The sequence below is a fragment of the Salmo salar genome, chromosome 17 (assembly GCF_965601325.2).
Source record: "Salmo salar chromosome 17, fSalSal1, whole genome shotgun sequence".
NCBI lineage: Eukaryota > Metazoa > Chordata > Actinopteri > Salmoniformes > Salmonidae > Salmo > Salmo salar.
The window spans coordinates 74664316-74684359 of record NC_138307.1 but is presented as its reverse complement, the minus strand read 5'-3'; the positions used below and the strand labels follow the sequence as shown (position 1 = coordinate 74684359).

At 44.4% G+C, this 20044-nt stretch overlaps 1 protein-coding gene across 2 annotated transcripts in view; it reads right to left on the bottom strand.

The window, feature by feature from the left end:
• Positions 1 to 20044, bottom strand: part of LOC106576570 (plexin-B2) — a 236580-nt gene that overhangs the window by 58740 nt on the left and 157796 nt on the right. For both annotated transcript variants that reach the window (XM_045700160.2, XM_045700159.2), the window contains 11 exons: positions 17969 to 18103; positions 17740 to 17840; positions 12895 to 13021; positions 12175 to 12331; positions 11819 to 11930; positions 9878 to 9989; positions 7794 to 7895; positions 5554 to 5649; positions 4520 to 4607; positions 3688 to 3851; positions 713 to 861 (listed from right to left, as the gene is read on the bottom strand). In XM_045700160.2, the coding sequence (XP_045556116.2) occupies positions 713 to 861; positions 3688 to 3851; positions 4520 to 4607; positions 5554 to 5649; positions 7794 to 7895; positions 9878 to 9989; positions 11819 to 11930; positions 12175 to 12331; positions 12895 to 13021; positions 17740 to 17840; positions 17969 to 18103 (1343 nt within the window). The remainder of the gene's footprint in view (positions 1 to 712; positions 862 to 3687; positions 3852 to 4519; positions 4608 to 5553; positions 5650 to 7793; positions 7896 to 9877; positions 9990 to 11818; positions 11931 to 12174; positions 12332 to 12894; positions 13022 to 17739; positions 17841 to 17968; positions 18104 to 20044) is intronic.

Below are 20044 nucleotides of genomic sequence, written 5' to 3'. Positions count from 1 at the left end.
ATTAACACATATGGAATCATGTAGTAACCAAAAAAAGTGTTAATCAAAATATATTTTATGTATTTGAGATTCTTCTAAGTAGCCACCCTTTGCACAATCTTGTCAATTTGTCAAAAATGTACAGAAACAAACTTGAAACCACTGATCATGACAATGGGATGAAACTCCTGGAAACAGCTGTGATTATCCATTCCATATTGTCCATTTTACTTTGACCGGGGTCCTGTTTTTAGGATATGTTGTTTGTTAACATGACAGCTCATTTGACAGCTGATTGGTTTCCATTTAGGTTAGGCTATTTGATTGGAGAAACCTGCACGATGTAAAAAGTGTCCGTCTCATTACATCGTCATACATTTTATCTCCTGCCTGAAGGCCACAGAAAAGGCTCTTTCTTCAACAGCACTCTGGAGAGGCCGGTGGGAATGGACAAGATAAATATTTTGCGACCCTGCCTTTGACAAAGTGGGCACTGCGTATTACAGGGCGGCATCAGCGCTCACCTAAAAAGCCCATATGCCACTAATTGTCATTGTTTCGGGGCAGAATTATGTGAGGTTTTATGTGTTGTTGAAGGTGGGTCTAGGTCAGTTTAGCTCAGCAAATGCCGTCCTCATCAATCTGCCGCCATAGGCAGACGCCTAATCCTGCCTAATGAGCGGACCGGCTGTGATTACAGGGATGTGACTCTGCCCCCCCACTATCACTATACCTGGTGGAGACAGAGTATCTGTCCCCCTGGTGAACACAGTCCACTCCAGCCACCGTCACCTTCTTAATGTGCTCCTCCTTTATGCCCAGGTTAGACCCTTTAATGGTCACAACTATCCCGCCTTTCAGAGGCCCGAAACGAGGGATGATCTGGGGATTAGAGAGAGAAGGGATGATTTAGATGAGTATGGTAGATTAATATAGAATATAAAGGTCAGTGCCATCAGGATGTATATAGTAGTGAACGGTCGTTACAGTAGTTCATCAGTGTGTATATAGTAGTGAACGGTCGTTACAGTAGTAGTTCAGTGTGTATATAGTAGTGAACGGTCGTTACAGTAGTAGTTCAGTGTGTATATAGTAGTGAGCAGTCGTTACAGTAGTAGTTCAGTGTGTATATAGTAGTGAACGGTCGTTACAGTAGTAGTTCAGTGTGTATATAGTAGTGAACGGTCATTACAGTAGTAGTTCAGTGTGTATATAGTAGTGAACGGTCGTTACAGTAGTAGTTCATCAGTGTGTATATAGTAGTGAACGGTCCTTACAGCAGTAGTTCAGTGTGTATATAGCAGTGAACAGTCGCTACAGTAGTAGTTCAGTGTGTATATAGTAGTGAACGGTCCTTACAGCAGTAGTTCAGTGTGTATATAGCAGTGAACAGTCGCTACAGTAGTAGTTCATCAGTGTGTATATAGTAGTGAACGGTCGTTACAGTAGTAGTTCATCAGTGTGTATATAGTAGTGAACGGTCGTTACAGTAGTAGTTTATCAGTGTGTATATAGTAGTGAACGGTCGTTACAGTAGTAGTTCAGTGTGTATATAGTAGTGAACGGTCGTTACAGTAGTTTATCAGTGTGTATATAGTAGTGAACGGTCGTTACAGTAGTTTATCAGTGTGTATATAGTAGTGAACGGTCGTTACAGTAGTAGTTTATCAGTGTGTATATAGTAGTGAACGGTCGTTACAGTAGTTCATCAGTGTGTATATAGCAGTGAACGGTCGTTACAGTAGTAGTTCAGTGTGTATATAGTAGTGAACGGTCGTTACAGTAGTAGTTCATCAGGATGTATATAGTAGTGAACGGTCGTTACAGTAGTAGTTTATCAGTGTGTATATAGTAGTGAACGGTCGTTACAGTAGTAGTTCAGTGTGTATATAGTAGTGAACGGTCGTTACAGTAGTAGTTCAGTGTGTATATAGTAGTGAACGGTCGTTACAGTAGTAGTTCAGTGTGTATATAGTAGTGAACGGTCGTTACAGTAGTTCATCAGTGTGTATATAGCAGTGAACGGTCGTTACAGTAGTAGTTCAGTGTGTATATAGTAGTGAACGGTCGTTACAGTAGTAGTTCATCAGTGTGTATATAGTAGTGAACGGTCGTTACAGTAGTTCATCAGTGTGTAGATTGTAGTGAACAGTCGTTACAGTAGTAGTTCAGTGTGTATATAGTAGTGAACGGTCGTTACAGTAGTAGTTCAGTGTGTATATTGTAGTGAACAGTCGTTACAGTAGTAGTTCAGTGTGTATATAGTAGTGAACGGTCGTTACAGTAGTAGTTCAGTGTGTATATAGTAGTGAACGGTCGTTACAGTAGTGTCATCAGTGTGTATATTGTAGTGAACAGTCGTTACAGTAGTAGTTCAGTGTGTAGATTGTAGTGAACAGTCGTTACAGTAGTAGTTCAGTGTGTATATAGTAGTGAACGGTCGTTACAGTAGTAGTTCAGTGTGTATATTGTAGTGAACAGTCGTTACAGTAGTAGTTCAGTGTGTAGATTGTAGTGAACAGTCGTTACAGTAGTAGATCAGTGTGTATATAAATGTACACAAGTACACAAGTGCCTGTTAATTTATCATTGAATCACAGCCTACTTCGCCAAACGGGTGATTTAACAAGCGCATTCGCGAAAAAAGCACTGTCGTTGCAATAATATGTACCTAACCATAAACATCAATGCCTTTCTTAAAATCCATACACAAGTACATTTTTAAACCTGCATATTTAGTTAATATTGCCTGCTAACATTAATTTATTTTAACTAGGGAAATTGTGTCACTTCTCTTGCGTTCTGTGCAAGCAGAGTCAGGGTATATGCAGCAGTTTGGGCTGCCTGGCTCGTTGCGAACTGTGTGAAGACCATTTCTTCCTAACAAAGACAGTAATTAATTTGCCAGAATTGTACATAATTATGACATAACATTGAAGGTTGGGCAATGTAACAGCAATATTTAGACTTAGGGTTGCCGTGCGTTTGATCAAATACGGAACGGTTCCGTATTTCACTGAAAAAATAAACGTTTTGTTTTCGAAATGATTGTTTCCGGATTTGACCATATTAATACCATAAGGCTCATATTTCTGTGTTATTATAATTAAGTCTATGATTTGATATTTGATAGAGCAGTCTGACTGAGCGGTGGTAGGCAGCAGCAGGCTCGTAGGCATTCATTCAAACAGCACTTTCCTGCGGTTGCCAGCAGCTCTTCGCTGTGCTTCAAGCATTGCGCTGTTTATGACTTCAAGCATATCAACTCCTGAGATTAGGCTGGCAATACTATAGTGCCTATAAGAACATGCAATAGTCAAAGGGATATGAAATACAAATGGTATGGAGAGAAATAGTCCTATAATTCCTATAACTACAACCTAAAACTTCTTACCTGGGAATATTGAAGACTCATGTTAAAAGGAACCACCAGCTTTCATATGTTCTCATGTTCTGAGCAAGGAACTTAAATGCTTTTTTACATGGCACATATTGCATTTTTACTTTCTTCTCCAACACTTTGTTTTTGCATTATTTAAACCAAATTGAACATGGGAAAGTTGAGGAGGACAGCATGTGTAGGAGAAGAGTACGACAGTGACAGCTAAAGAGAAGAAGACAGGAAGGAAGAGTGCACCTGACCATACAGTTGTGACCAGGCAGAGGAGAACACCTCTAGTGATAATCAGAGAGAGAGACTGTTCTCACGTCAGTGATCTTGGGGTTGGGGCACTGCGCTGGTTCCTGGGACCTGCACAATTTTCTGTACACACAGGACCTCATGTTGGCACACCACACACAGTTGTATTTGTGGTCGGCGTTCTTACACAGGCTGCAGTCCTCACGACCCAGAGAACAGTTATACAGCACCACTAAGAGATGAAGAGCAGAGGAGGAGGAGGGGGAGGATAGAGTGAGAGGAGAGAGAGGAGATGGAAGAATGGGAGAGAGGAGGGTAGAATGGGAGAGAGGAGGAGGAGGAGGTAGAATGGGAGAGAGGAGGAGGAGGGGAGGAGGGGGGTAGAATGGGAGAGAGGGGAGGGAGGTAGAATGGGAGAGAGGAGGAGGAGGAGGTAGAATGGGAGAGAGGAGGAGGAGGAGGTAGAATGGGAGAGAGGAGGAGGAGGAGGTAGAATGGGAGAGAGGAGGAGGAGGAGGTAGAATGGGAGAGAGGAGGAGGAGGAGGTAGAATGGGAGAGAGGAGGAGGAGGTAGAATGGGAGAGCGGGAGGGGAGAGAAGCAGGGGGGGTTGAGAGGAGGGGTAAGAGATGAAACAACAACTCCATATCAATAACCACCCAGTCTGTACAGGATTCATATCTTATTCAAATAAGCTTGACCTTTGTCCCAAAAACTGATGAAATAATAATAATAATGGCTGAATATTAAACATGTCCAATACTCGGGTTATCCAACGCAGGTCCATTAGGGTGAAAGAGTTGAAATGGATCAACAGTTTGAGCAGAATAATCCTGGTTGTATTCAGACAGCTGTTTGAACAGTGCATTGAACAGCAGCACTGCATCAACTCCAGACTCACCAGTCAGAGTGCTGTCAATCTTCTTCTCTGAGTCTCTGTCTTTGATGTGGAAGGACACATTGACCTCCTGCTCCTTGTCGTAGGAAAACTAACACACAGGACATACACAACAGAGAAAACACACTGAGTTACTGAGGGCCAGAGACGTGTCAAAACACACTTGCTGGCTCTTTCTCTCGCTCAGATGAATTAGCATAATGTAAATGTTATTTCTGTCATTCTGAGCACCGTGGGTGGACGCCCTAATCAGGTTACCACCCAATGCATATGGGTCCAGTACATTTCTCAAACGTCTTAAATTAGAATACTTCCTGTCAAATATCCAGCACCACATTTTCCTAACGAAAACGCTGACATGCACGCATGCACACACAATCCAACACGCACACAACACGCACCCCACACACACAATCCAACACGCACACAACACGCACCCCAACACACACAATCCAACACGCACACCAACACGCACCCCAACACGCACCCCAACACGCACCCCAACACGCACACCAACACGCACACCAACACGCACACCAACACGCACACCAACACGCACACCAACACGCACCCCAACACTCACCCCAACACGCACCCCAACACTCACCCCAACACACACAATCCAACACGCACACAACACGCACCCCAACACACACAATCCAACACGCACACAACACGCACAATCCAACACGCACACAACACGCTAGGGAATCTTTGTGGGGAAGTTTTATTTATTTTTTCTCCCAAAATAGACTTCCCCCATCTGATGTGTTTGTGATTAAACCCAATGACTTCCCCCCACAGTGGGTAGCAGTGCTGTGACTCGCAGCTCAATAGCTTGTAACTCCATACTGGCAGCCTCTCAAACTCAGTATGAAAACAGATGGGTGGAGAGACAGAGACAGACAGAGTTGGAGTACTGGCTGGAGGCTGGAGGTGAATGTCTTTGGGACTGAGGGAAAAGACTTGTAACTGCTCATGTGGGGCGCTGGGATGTAAAACCTGTGTTGTCTCAACAACAGGTGGATATTACTGACCTCATAACCCTTGAAGTTGAACTTTAACCCCTCATTAAAGGTGAACTCTTCCTCCATGTGTTTCATGAGCTCCGTGCCAATCTTAAACGTGTGATCCTGGAGAAAGACAGACAAAACAGACAGACACAGAACAAGAGAGAGACAGACAGAGACACACACAGGACAAGAGAGAGAGACACACACAGGACAAGAGAGAGAGAGCACACACAGGACAAGAGAGAGACCCCGGACAGGGGCACACACGGACAAGAGAGAGAGACACACACAGGACAAGAGAGAGACACACACAGGACAAGAGAGAGACACACACAGGACAAGCGAGAGAGACAGAGACACACACAGGACAAGAGACAGAGACACACACAGGACAGGACAGACAGAGACACACACAGGACAAGAGAGAGAGACAGAGACACACACAGGACAAGAGAGCATGTATATTAGAATGAGTAGAAGTCAGTCAGGCTGTCAGGCAAAACCACAACGAACCATATTAGATAAACAGTACTGTACATGATCTAATAGTGAATGAGTAAGACAAGCGGATGTACTCTCATTAGAGGAACAGCCAAGTTAATATTCAATGATAGACCATGACTACATAGGGGTCTGAAATGTCATCCTACTCCCTACAGTGAACCCAACATGGCACCCTATTCCCTACAGTGAACCCAACATGGCACCCTATTCCCTACAGTGAACCCAACATGGCACCCTATTCTCTACAGTGAACCCAACATGGCACCCTATTCCCTACATAGTGCACTCAACTGGCACCCTATTCCCTAAGTAGTGCACTGTGTCGTGTCTTTGGCATCATTAAAACTGAAGACATATTTATCAAATAACTCTGTAATTATTATTACGCGATTAACCTGATTAATCATGTAACTGTAATTAACTAGGAAGTCGAGGCACCAAGGAAAATATTCAGATTACAAAGTTATAATTTTCCTAATATAACTTTCAGATATTTTAATATCTGATCACGTTGTCTTCTGATTAATGATGTATTGTTTACCTCGTCAGTCTCATTCCAAATGTTGTAAATTATTGGTTATCTGCACGAACCCAGTCTTCACTATGAGTTATCCATACATCAATTGTCTTAAAATCATTTATTTACTAACTAAGTAATTCACAGAAATGCATAACAGTAGATATGTTTACAAGGAAATGGTAGAGGCATGTGCCATAGTGGGCTAAACCGGCATGGCGGCTTGTTAGACAAAAAGGGGGGGGGGGGGGGGGGGGGGTCAGCTGAGGAGACACTACAGAGTTGAATATTATAACAATTGAAATGCTAATCCTTTGCACATGAACACTCACTCATTCGGGATCTCTGTTGAAAAGTTTGTTTCTGTTGGAGAGTTTGTCCGCTCTCTCTGTCGTGGTTAGAATGGGTAGTTCAGAGTGACATTCATTAATGTCGTTATAGGAGAGATGTTTCGGCGGTTGTCGGTCTTCGCGCTCAATGATTCCGAATTCCTAGCTGCAGACTAGTAATTAATATCATAGACTTGTTCTTATTCTGTCGGTATCGATTGTCTAAGAGTTTAACCACGTGGTATGGTTAAAAGTTAATCAAGAGAAATGCATGGTCTCCAACCTTTAGCCATCTCGTAATTGAGGTAAGCTCGGTCTGGTGATAGAAAACCTCGGTGGGGGTTTTATTCGGAAGAGCAGAAAAGGCTGTCTCATGACGCCAGGTCCTGTCTGTGTCCCTGGGGGCGTGCCAAGGACTTAGTGAAACTTTAAAGAGAAATACAACTCTCTCACATTAACATCATTACATAGCATCCCATCGTCTCACAAATAGCTTCATCCTTATTCATTCATTTTATACAACCATTTAGATGTAAGTCTCATAGCTGAGGCTATTATATAAACATGATTATGGTAATGTGGCCGTATTGTCTCTCATGAGTTTCACAAAATTGTACCAAACGGACCAGTTCATAGCTGGATTCTTCACCGATCTTTTATACCTTCTCCAGAACCTGAATGTCGTTCAGTTCTCCAGTTCTGTGAGGTGGAAGAACTCCTTTGTTCTCTCTATACTGGGGCCATGAGGAGAGGGTCTCCTCGTAGGAATTTACGACCGCTCTTACAGAGCCTGGCTCAGAAGTATAGAGGTCGGGGGATGGTGCTCGCAGTGTCCAAAGAGGGCAACGTCATGACAACTGTATAGGTAATATGGTGTAATTTGGGACGCAACCTAAGAGCAGTGTCTATCTCACCTTGTAAATGTCCAGGTTCTTCCCTTGGAAGCTGATGGGGATGGGGTGGCCTACAGGGATGAGATGAGGGTCTGGGTTCTCAAACTGAGGACAGCTATCAGCCTGGAGAGAGAACAGAAGGTGGTTGTAGCTAGTTTAATCAGACAGGCAGACATATAGGCAGGCAGACATATAGGCAGACAGACATACAGGCAGACAGACAGACACACCAGCAGATAGGTGGAGCTTGCCAGTTGCCACTTACAGTGGGGGGAAAAAGTATTTGATCCCCTGCTGATTTTGTACGTTTGCCCACTTACAAAGAAATGATCAGTTTATAATTTTAATGGTAGGTTTATTTGAACAGTGAGAGACAGATAACAACCAAAAAAAATCCAGAAAAACGCATGTCAAAAATGTTATAAAATGATTTGCATTTTAATGAGGGAAATAAGTATTTGACCCCTCTGCAAAACATGACTTAGCACTTGGTGGCAAAAACCCTTGTTGGCAATCACAGAGGTCAGATGTTTTTTTGGCCACCAGGTTTGCACACATCTCAGGAGGGATTTTGTCCCACTCCTCTTTGCAGATCTTCTCCAAGTCATTAAGGTTTTGAGGCTGACGTTTGGCAACTCGAACCTTCAGCTCCCTCCACAGATTTTCTATGGGATTAAGGTCTGGAGACTGGCTAGGCCACTCCAGGACCTTAATGTGCTTCTTCTTGAGCCACTCCTTTGTTGCCTTGGCCGTGTGTTTTGGGTCATTGTCATTCTGGAATACCCATCCACGACCCATTTTCAATGCCCTGGCTGAGGGAAGGATGTTCTCACCCAAGATTTGACGGTACATGACCCCGTCCATCGTCCCTTTGATGCGGTGAAGTTGTCCTGTCCCCTTAGCAGAAAAACACCCCCAAAGCATAATGTTTCCACCTCCATGTTTGACGTGTTCTTGGGGTCATAGGTGTTCATTGTGTTCTTGGGGTCATAGGCAGCATTCCTCCTCCTCCAAACCCGGCGAGTTGAGTTGATGCCAAAGAGCTCCATTTTGGTCTCATCTGACCACAACACTTACACCAGTTGTCCTCTGAATCATTCAGATGTTCATTGGCAAACTTCAGACGGGCATGTATATGTATTCTTGAGCAGGGGGACCTTGCGGGCGCTGCAGGATTTCAGTCCTTCACGGCGTAGTGTGTTACCAATTGTTTTCTGGTGACTATGGTCCCAGCTGCATTGAGATCATTGACAAGATCCTCCCGTGTAGTTCTGGGCTGAATCCTCACCGTTCTCATGACCATTGCAACCCCACGAGGTGAGATCTTGCATGGAACCCCAGGCCGAGGGATATTGACAGTTCTTTTGTGTTTCTTCCATTTGCGAATAATCGCACCAAATGTTGTCACCTTCTCACCAAGCTGCTTGGCGACGGTCTTGTAGCCCATTCCAGCCTTGTGTAGGTCTACAATCTTGTCCCTGACATCCTTGGAGAGCTCTTTGGTCTTGGCCATGGTGGAGAGTTTGGAATCTGATTGATTGATTGCTTCTGTGGACAGGTGTCTTTTTTTACAGGTAACAAGCTGCGGTTAGGAGCACTCCCTTTAAGAGTGTGCTCCTAATCTCAGCTCGTTACCTGTATAAAGGACACCTGGGAGACAGAAATCTTTCTGATTGAGAGGGGGTCAAATACTTATTTCCCTCATTAAAATGCAAATCAATTTATAATTTTTTTTACATGCGTTTTTCTGGATATTTTTGTTGTTATTCTGTCTCTCACTGTTCAAATAAACCTACCATTAAAATTATAGACTGATAATTTCTTTTTAAGTGGGCAAACGTACAAAATCAGCAGGGGATCAAATACTTTTTTCCCCCACTGTATAAGGCAGAAAGTCGGTAACAGATACAAGCTGGCTCAGAGACAATAGCTCTAAATCAATTTATCTTCCTTCACTTCCTCACATCCTCTCTTCTGGCCTGCTTCTCAAAAAGTATTGGACCTTCTTCTTGAGGAGGCGGGGAGAGAGGACACAAGGAATTGTGGGTTGACAAAAGGAGATTGAGCCAAACTGTCTAGTTGACTGAGACAGGGCTTCTTCCTACTTGTTGGGCTTTGATGATGTGAACTCCGTCTACAGAGTCATCTCTGTCACTGCAGGTGTGGTCCTGGGCATTCCACTGGCACTGCCACTCACTGGTCACACATGCTATACACCTGGGGACAATCAACCAGTAGGAAGAAGAGTTAAGGAATCAGAGTTTATATAGCCAATGAGAACAGAAATCCTCAAAGGTGTTCAGTGTTAAATGACTGAACAGAGCACTGAGATTAACTGTCAGAAAAGCATCATTAACGGGTAGTCTCCATAAAGCAGTGGTCACCTACGGGTCGATCTTCAAGGTATTCCTAGTCGACCACCAAACATTTCTGGAAAACTAACGATAAAGCCTTGCACTCCTATTTTATTAATATTACACATGATTCAGAAGTCCTGCGCGCCGGGTTGGCAAAGTGTTCCAACCATTTCATTTGTCTGAAGGGAGAAACTCCACGACCAGAGAACCACCGTCAAAGAATACAGCAAACAGCTGCTGTTTTTATGAGTGAGTTCATGTTTAAGTTTTTATCCAGTACTGTCAACAGTACTGTACTGTTGTTTTATTATCAGCAGCTCGTCAGGTCTATTGTAATATCCAGGAATATTTCACTTCTCTGGTCATAGGAACAACATGAAATGGAGCATGAGGCAGAAATAATGTGATGCGACTCGAATTTGGCCATCAGGTGGAAGACGGTGTCCCCTCTCTCTGGTCAGTCTCACCGGAGGAAAGGAGAAAGCAGGGACTATGAGAGGTGTCCTCTCTCTGGTCAGCCTCCCCGGAGGAAAGGAGAAAGCAGGGACTATGAGAGGTGTCCCCTCTCTCTGGTCAGTCTCCCCGGAGGAAAGGAGAAAGCAGGGACTATGAGAGGTGTCCCCTCTCTCTGGTCAGCCTCCCCGGAGGAAAGGAGAAAGCAGGGACTATGAGAGGTGTCCCCTCTCTCTGGTCAGTCTCACCGGAGGAAAGGAGAAAGCAGGGACTATGAGAGGTGTCCCCTCTCTCTGGTCAGTCTCCCCGGAGGAAAGGAGAAAGCAGGGACTATGAGAGGTGTCCCCTCTCTCTGGTCAGCCTCCCCGGAGGAAAGGAGAAAGCAGGGACTATGAGAGGTGTCCCCTCTCTCTGGTCAGTCTCACCGGAGGAAAGGAGAAAGCAGGGACTATGAGAGGTGTCCCCTCTCTCTGGTCAGTCTCCCCGGAGGAAAGGAGAAAGCAGGGACTATGAGAGATGTCCCCTCTCTCTGGTCAGTCTCCCCGGAGGAAAGGAGAAAGCAGGGACTATGAGAGGTGTCCCCTCTCTCTGGTCAGTCTCCCCGGAGGAAAGGAGAAAGCAGGGACTATGAGAGGTGTCCCCTCTCTCTGGTCAGTCTCACCGGAGGAAAGGAGAAAGCAGGGACTATGAGAGGTGTCCCCTCTCTCTGGTCAGTCTCCCCGGAGGAAAGGAGAAAGCAGGGACTATGAGAGGTGTCCTCTCTCTGGTCAGTCTCACCGGAGGAAAGGAGAAAGCAGGGACTATGAGAGGTGTCCCCTCTCTCTGGTCAGCCTCCCCGGAGGAAAGGAGAAAGCAGGGACTATGAGAGGTGGACTCTCTGCTGCGCTCTCCCTCCGCCGAGACTGACCATCAGTCCAGTAAAATAAACAAGATCATTATTTCAATTTATGCTCCGCTGTGCCTCGCAAATTATCAAAGCTTGAGTTTTGAAATATAATATGGTCTGAGAAGAACAATATTGTCAGGAAGGCATAAAGCCAATATGTTGTGATAATGTATTAGGCCTACTGCACAAACCTCATTCCTACACAACAGTTTTATTAGGTTACTGTTGCATAGGCTTACATTATTAAGTCCTGTTTTTAAAGAATATCTGAGTGGTAGATCTCGGCTTGGAAAGTGATCTTGCCTCAGAAAAGGTTGGTGACCATAAAGGGTTTAACTGGTGCCACTTACGGCGTGTTCTCTGACTTCCTGACGGTGGCGGCACAGTTGTAGAACTTGTATTCACTGGACGTCACCTCGATGCCATCGTTGACCAGGATCTTTACCTGCATCGTCACAAAGTCTGAACACAATATGACAGAATATCACAGTTACCACAGTCCATTAACCTGAGAGGAAATGTTAGCCTGGTCACATGACTGGTTCTGTCCTGAATAAAACATATTGTTGCCTTGTTTGGCAAGACAAAGACAAGTTAGTTAAAAAAGAAACAGACTGATATCCAGGCTTAAAAACAGTATACAATACCCATCTACCACCCAAGGAGCTAAGGACTGGGGTTAGGACCAGTATTCAGGAGGACTCACCCTGCTTGTCAGGTGTAGAGGGGATGTTCACAGGGTCAGGGAGGGCACAGGTGACCTTCTGGTCCATCACCACAGCTTCACTAGTGTTTGAACCAAACCTGCACTCGATAATGTCAGAAGGGCCGATCTTGGGGAGGGAGGGGATGTCGATTACAACCTGGACAGGAGAAAAACAGAGGTCTTTGAGGAGTGAGAGAGAGAGAAAGAGAGGGAGAGAGACGAGACCGAGAGCGAGAGAGAAACAAGAGAATAAACTTCCTCTTGAATACAAAGAGGTCCATTGAGGAAATGCAATTATTTTTCAAGTCACAGGAATGGTTATGTGACAAAAACTAAAGTTCCTGGAGAGAATTGAGATGAAATGAGGTGAAGTGACTGGTATCTGGTCTCCGGTTTAAATGTACACAGTTCATTAATCCAGAACTGACCCAGAAAGCTCATTTGTGTGTGTGTGTGTGTGTGTGTGTGTGTGTGTGTGTGTGTGTGTGTGTGTGTGTGTGTGTGTGTGTGTGTGTGTGTGTGTGTGTGTGTGTGTGTGTGGAGAGAGAGAGAAATGCACTGGAAGTGAGCAGAGCTTAATGGAATTGACTAGAGTTAAACTCAGGATGAATGAATTCAGAATGAAGCAAACCCAGCACAACAGATGAGGGACCTTTCACACTGGACAGGACAGCTGCCAATGACAGGGAAAGTAGACATGTACACTCAACCACTCAGTACCTGCTGGGTCTTCCTACAGCTGAGGTTGGGTGGGTTAAAGGCCAGGATCTGAACACACTGCTGGTTGGGGCTCCACAGCCATGTGTTGTCATCCTCAGCCCTGGGACAGTCTCCCTTCCTGGTACACCTGGAGGAGAACAGACCAGTCACAACCTGGACAACAGCTAACCCTGGACTACAGCTAACCCTGGACTACAGCTAACCCTGGACTACAGCTAACCCTGGACTACAGCTAACCCTGGACTACAGCTAACCCTGGACTACAGCTAACCCTGGACTACAGCTAACCCTAGACTACAGCTAACCCTAGACTACAGCTAACCAGGAGTCTGGACTACAGCTAACCCTAGACTACAGCTAACCCTAGACTACAGCTAACCCTAGACTACAGCTAACCCTAGACTACAGCTAACCCTAGACTACAGCTAACCCTAGACTACAGCTAACCAGGAGTCTGGACTACAGCTAACCAGGAGTCTGGACTACAGCTAACCAGGAGTCTGGACTACAGCTAACCAGGAGTCTGGACTACAGCTAACCAGGAGTCTGGACTACAGCTAACCAGGAGTCTGGACTACAGCTAACCAGGAGTCTGGACTACAGCTAACCAGGAGTCTGGACTACAGCTAACCAGGAGTCTGGACTACAGCTAACCAGGAGTCTGGACTACAGCTAACCAGGAGTCTGGACTACAGCTAACCAGGAGTCTGGACTACAGCTAACCAGGAGTCTGGACTACAGCTAACCAGGAGTCTGGACTACAGCTAACCAGGAGTCTGGACTACAGCTAACCAGGAGTCTGGACTACAGCTAACCAGGAGTCTGGACTACAGCTAACCAGGAGTCTGCTACCTGTATCCAGGCCCAGTTCATCACTGATAGGAGCTAAAGAGAGAAAATAGTCCTGGACCATCTATAACAGGATAAATCAGTACTAAGCTCATAAGACATTTAATAAATAGATGATATTATTCATTGAAAAGATCAATGAGCAGCAGGAAATATTGCAGCTATAACCAATGTTCCCCCCAAAAATTGTCACTGAACAAATTTCAAGTCTGCTGAGCGCAAATTTGAACGTTGTGAAAATTCTGTGCAACTTCCAGCGCACGTTTACTGTGAACACTGAGGCTGTACCCTCTTTAAGTTACAGTTTTAACAGTAGTCAAGTAGGCTACTGTGGCTATTTGATTATAATGTTGGCCTACCAGAGTGGCCTAGCATAAAAAACAATGGAGAAAATTCATTGAACAACACACATTTTAACATGGCAATAGCTGTTCTATCAGTCAGCCTACAGTAGCAGCCAATGTGTGGTGTTCAATATAGGCCTACATTACATGAGACTTTTGAAAACAAGGAGGTGACTGAAAATGTTGTGTTGATGCAAGAAACCACTTTTCTTTTTTTCAATTTAAGTTCTTGTTTTTCAATCAACCAACAAAACACATTCCACATTCACAGATGTGACAGACTTAAAAAAAATATATATATATATATATATATATATACCTATCTATCTATCTATCTATATACACACACACATATACATACACACAAAGAATAATTATTTAAAAAAGAAAATAAATATATATTATTATATATATATTATATAAAAACTTGCAGCAGCACTATCAAGGTTCTTATTAGCTATTTCCAGCCTTAGCTGAGATGACGAGCAAATAATTAGTTTTTAGATTTTACAGCACCTTACACAACATGCATCTACTCATTTCCCTAATCACTCAGTCCAATTTGAAATATAGTTGAGTAGTGGAGACCAGAGTCTATCAAACTTGGGATGTCTCTTGCGGAGGTCACAAGTGAGCTTTTCAAGAGGGAGAAAGTCAACATTCTGGTCAATCCACATTTTAAATGTAGGAGAAGTATTAGAGGCCCACAATAGAACAATACATTTCTTAGCAAAGTATGTAATAGTCATAAGCAAATTTTCTTTGCCAGGATCAAGAACAAAGTCCTGCTGGGTATTAAGATAGATAGATACATGGGGTCATATCAAACTGTACATCTAGTATTTTCTGTGCAGCAGTGTTTATAGATTGCCAAAATCTGGCTCTCTCTCTACAGCTCCAAAATACATGCATATAGGTTCTACTTTCAGAGGTACATCTTTTACAGTTAGAAGAAATGTCTGTTTTCATTCTATGGAGTCTCAAAGGAGTGTAATAACATTTGTACAAAAATGTGTAATTAGGCTTCTTTCATTTTTACATTAGTAGAGGAGCAGTATACCCTGTCGCAAACCTCCGCCCATAACTCATCACTGATAGTCAAACCTCCGCCCATAACTCATCACTGATAGTCAGACCAAGGTTCTTTTCCCAGATTATTTTCAAAGGAGTCTATAGATATAGGAGATTTTGCCTTTAATGGATTGTGCTGTGACAAGAAGGGTTTCAACTTCATTCAGCTGAGCTCTAAACCTCCTCTTGGAAGTAAATGAGGAAACTACATGTCTAATTTGAAGATATTTCTTTTTTAAAAGGGATCTTTGCACATTGAATTCACTTCAGAGCTCTTGAAAGGATTTCAGTGTAGTGGTTTTCTGATGAAATAGATCTGAAAAGGTCCTGATTCCTAGAGTATGCCAAAGATTAAAGTTGGCATCCCTCAGGGCTTTTGGCAAGTCTGGGTTGCCTACTATAGGTGAGTGAGAACATATTTGGGAGGAAATGCCCAGGTATTTCTTACAGTCCCGCCACGCTAGTAGGGTGCTGTAAATCACAAAGGTTTTGGCTATGTTGCCCACTTCACTAAAGTTATTAATGAATATAATTGAGCTAGGGGCAATGAACCACAGGATTGGGCTTCTATCTGAATCCACGTTGACTCTTGTCTGTTTGTGATCCATGTTAGCATGTTGCGGATTTGGGCAGACCAGTAGTACAATTGAAGGGAGGGAAGGGCAAGACCACCCTTAGATTCAGGTTTCGATAGAGCGGAGAACTTGATCCTAGGTTTTTTATTGCCCCATATAAATTTGGTGATGCTTTGGTTAGTTGTTTTGAAAAAGGAAACTGGGAGATAGCATGGGAGCATCTGAAATAAATAGTTCAGTCTAGGGAGGATGTTCATACGGATGACATTAATTCTTCCTACTAAGCTAATTGGGAGGGAGATCCAGGTTTGGAGATCATTCTTGATTCGATCCAGGAGTGGAAGATAATTTTCCTTGAAAAGGCTATTCAGATCTGGTGTTATGAAGATCCCAAGGTATTGAAACCCCTGTATCTTCCATTGGAATGGACATAGTGTCTTCATAGAGCTGGTGAGTGTAATATTGAGAGGGCAGACAGTGGATTTGTTAAAATGTATCTTATAACCTGAAAACTTGCCATACTGAGCAATTGTGTCTAAAATGGGAGGGATTTCTCAGGGTTGGATATGTAGAGCAACACATCATCCGCGTAGAGCAAAATCTTGTGCTGCAGGCCGCCTGCAGAAACACCCATAATACTTGGATTGCTCCTTATCAACTCTGCCAGAGGCTCCGCCCCCAACAAGTAGAGCAGGGGGGACAGCGAGCACCCTTATCTTGTGCCACGTCCCAAAGGGAATGTGTCAGAGTTCAGTCCGTTAGTAGTCTCCATGGCATTTGGATGAGAGTATAGTGATTTGATCCATTTAGAAAAGTTCAATATGGGCCCAAACTTTATTAAGACTGAGAACAGAAAGCTCCACTCCATCCTGTCGAACGCCTTCTCAGCATCCAGTGAAGCCAGCAGGACAGGGGTCTTCTGTGCGTTTACTTGATCAATAATATCAAAAAGACGGCGAATGTTCTCTCTAATATATCTAGTTTGGTCCGCTTTTATTATTTTGGGAAGAAGAGTGTTTAGTCTTTGGCGAGTAATTTGGTAATTATTTTGTAGTCGAAATCCAACAAGCTTATGGGCCGGAAGGACGAGCAGGATAGAGGGTCCTTGTATTTTTTGAGCAACACTGTAATGCGAGCTGTGTGCATTGAGTCTGGGAGAAATCCGTTTTTGCAAAAATCCTCCAGCATTGGCATGAAAATAGGGCTAAGCTGGGGCCAAAAAGCTTTATAGAACTCTCTGGGGAATCCATCTGGGCCTGGGGACTTATTAGGTGGCATGGAGGTAAATGCCTCCAGGACCTCCTCAGGAGTGAAAGGGGGAGTTGAGATCTTCTTGGTCAGTCTCTGATAATTTAGGTAGCGAGAGTCCTCTAGGAAGGAGTAGAAACCACTTTTCTAAATTTAATGCATTATTATTCCGATACCATTATTACAGAGAATCAGACACATTATGCTACCCTCTGCCTATTGGATACTTAGCTTATTCAAGCCTGTCTCAAAATACAACACCGCCCCTTTAAGACATAAAAAATATCTTTACCTGACTGGCTTTTCAAAGATGGCTAGAAATGTACAGGTTGTGTGCTCTTGTAGGAAGCAATCACTCCCCCATTGTTGACTACAAATGATCTATAACTGGGCTAATAACTCACTAACTAGCAAAGGAAATGAACAAATGTGCACATGTGGCTACATGCAGCTCTGATTGGTTATGGAGCAGTGGTCTGTGTAGAGTACAGCTCAGTCGAGCCTGTCCATGCAATAGAATCCTACACCGTGCGTTCTGCCTCGGTATGTTGCATTGAAAGCGTTGACTCAATCACAATTCCCACAGTGAAGGGAAACGTTGATAGTGTTAAGTAAGGGGGAAAAGTCTAGAAAGTTGAGTGAAGTTGAATCTCATTTTTCTCTGCGCGGGCTGGTATTTCTTCTGCGCGGCAGTCCCAGAGGAGCTGCACGCAGCTTAGAGGGAACATTGGCTATAACATAACTGCTACTGTACTCACTTGCCCTGCAGCACACACCAGCCACAGTAGGGGTCTTTCTGTGCCACGCAGGACTGGCAGTCTGTCTTCAGGTGGCAAGCCTGCACTGGCACCTTGGTGATCTATGAGCAAAACAATAATGGCTGATTCAAACATTGCTTTGATATGGTACTAACCAAAATGCATGAAATGCCTCTCACTGATAAATCTGCATTATGGAATAAAGTTCCACGTTAAGATGCCGGCTTACCTTCTTCTCTGTGGTGATGTAGAGGTGTGTGAGGCTGGTGTCAAACAGCAGGTTCTTGTTGACCTTGTCCCCGGTGTTCTCCCCAGGGGCGCGGCCGTACACCTCTGGACTGGCCGACAGGTGCAGCTTCAACACCTACGTTACATTAGCAGAAAGAAGACAGAAAAGGCGGCCGGGTCCATGCAGAAGACGTTAGTCAACTATTAAGGAAAATACATACAAGTCAGAGCAGCCTATTGAATAACATTCCAATAGGACGTGTTTTTGTTTATAGCGACAGGTCACTATTATGCAGAGCAACTTGTAGTCAGTGCGTTTAACTAAGGTAGGTAAGACCAACCACATATCACAGTCATTGCTTTCCTCAAGTAAAACTTTCTTCAAAAAATAAGTGATGAGCATAACCAGTTACAGTGTTAGTAAGAAAGACAAGTGTGAGTGGTAGCTAGTAGCGACAGGTCAACAGTAAGGTGTTAGCTAGTAGCGACAGGTCAACAGTAAGGTGGTAGCTAGTAGCGACAGGTCAACAGTAAGGTGGTAGCTAGTAGCGACAGGTCAACAGTAAGGTGGTAGCTAGTAGCGACAGGTCAACAGTAAGGTGGTAGCTAGTAGCGACAGGTCAACAGTAAGGTGTTAGCTAGTAGCGACAGGTCAACAGTAAGGTGGTAGCTAGTAGCGACAGGTCAACAGTAAGGTGGTAGCTAGTAGCGACAGGTCAACAGTAAGGTGGTAGCTAGTAGCGACAGGTCAACAATAAGGTGGTAGCTAGTAGCGACAGGTCAACAGTAAGGTGTTAGCTAGTAGCGACGGGTCAACAGTAAGGTGTTAGCTAGTAGCGACGGGTCAACAGTAAGGTGTTAGCTAGTAGCGACGGGTCAACAGTAAGGTGTTAGCTAGTAGCGACGGGTCAACAGTAAGGTGGTAGCTAGTAGCGACGGGTCAACAGTAAGGTGGTAGCTAGTAGCGACAGCTCAACAGTAAGGTGGTAGCTAGTAGCGACAGGTCAACAGTAAGGTGGTAGCTAGTAGCGACAGGTCAACAGTAAGGTGGTAGCTAGTAGCGACAGGTCAACAGTAAGGTGGTAGCTAGTAGCGACAGGTCAACAGTAAGGTGGTAGCTAGTAGCGACAGGTCAACAGTAAGGTGGTAGCTAGTAGCGACAGATCAACAGTAAGGTGGTAGCTAGTAGCGACAGGTCAACAGTAAGGTGGTAGCTAGTAGCGACAGGTCAACAGTAAGGTGGTAGCTAGTAGCGACAGGTCAACAGTAAGGTGGTAGCTAGTAGCGACAGGTCAACAGTAAGGTGTTAGCTAGTAGCGACAGGTCAACAGTAAGGTGTTAGCTAGTAGCGACAGGTCAACAGTAAGGTGTTAGCTAGTAGCGACAGGTCAACAGTAAGGTGTTAGCTAGTAGCGACAGGTCAACAGTAAGGTGTTAGCTAGTAGCGACAGGTCAACAGTAAGGTGTTAGCTAGTAGCGACAGGTCAACAGTAAGGTGGTAGCTAGTAGCGACAGGTCAACAGTAAGGTGGTAGCTAGTAGCGACAGGTCAACAGTAAGGTGGTAGCTAGTAGCGACAGGTCAACAGTAAGGTGGTAGCTAGTAGCGACAGGTCAACAGTAAGGTGGTAGCTAGTAGCGACAGGTCAACAGTAAGGTGGTAGCTAGTAGCGACAGGTCAACAGTAAGGTGGTAGCTAGTAGCGACAGGTCAACAGTAAGGTGGTAGCTAGTAGCGACAGGTCAACAGTAAGGTGGTAGCTAGTAGCGACAGGTCAACAGTAGGGTGGTAGCTAGTAGCGACAGGTCAACAGTAAGGTGGTAGCTAGTAGCGACAGGTCAACAGTAAGGTGGTAGCTAGTAGCGACAGGTCAACAGTAAGGTGGTAGCTAGTAGCGACAGGTCAACAGTAAGGTGGTAGCTAGTAGCGACAGGTCAACAGTAAGGTGGTAGCTAGTAGCGACAGGTCAACAGTAAGGTGTTAGCTAGTAGCGACGGGTCAACAGTAAGGTGTTAGCTAGTAGCGACGGGTCAACAGTAAGGTGTTAGCTAGTAGCGACAGGTCAACAGTAAGGTGTTA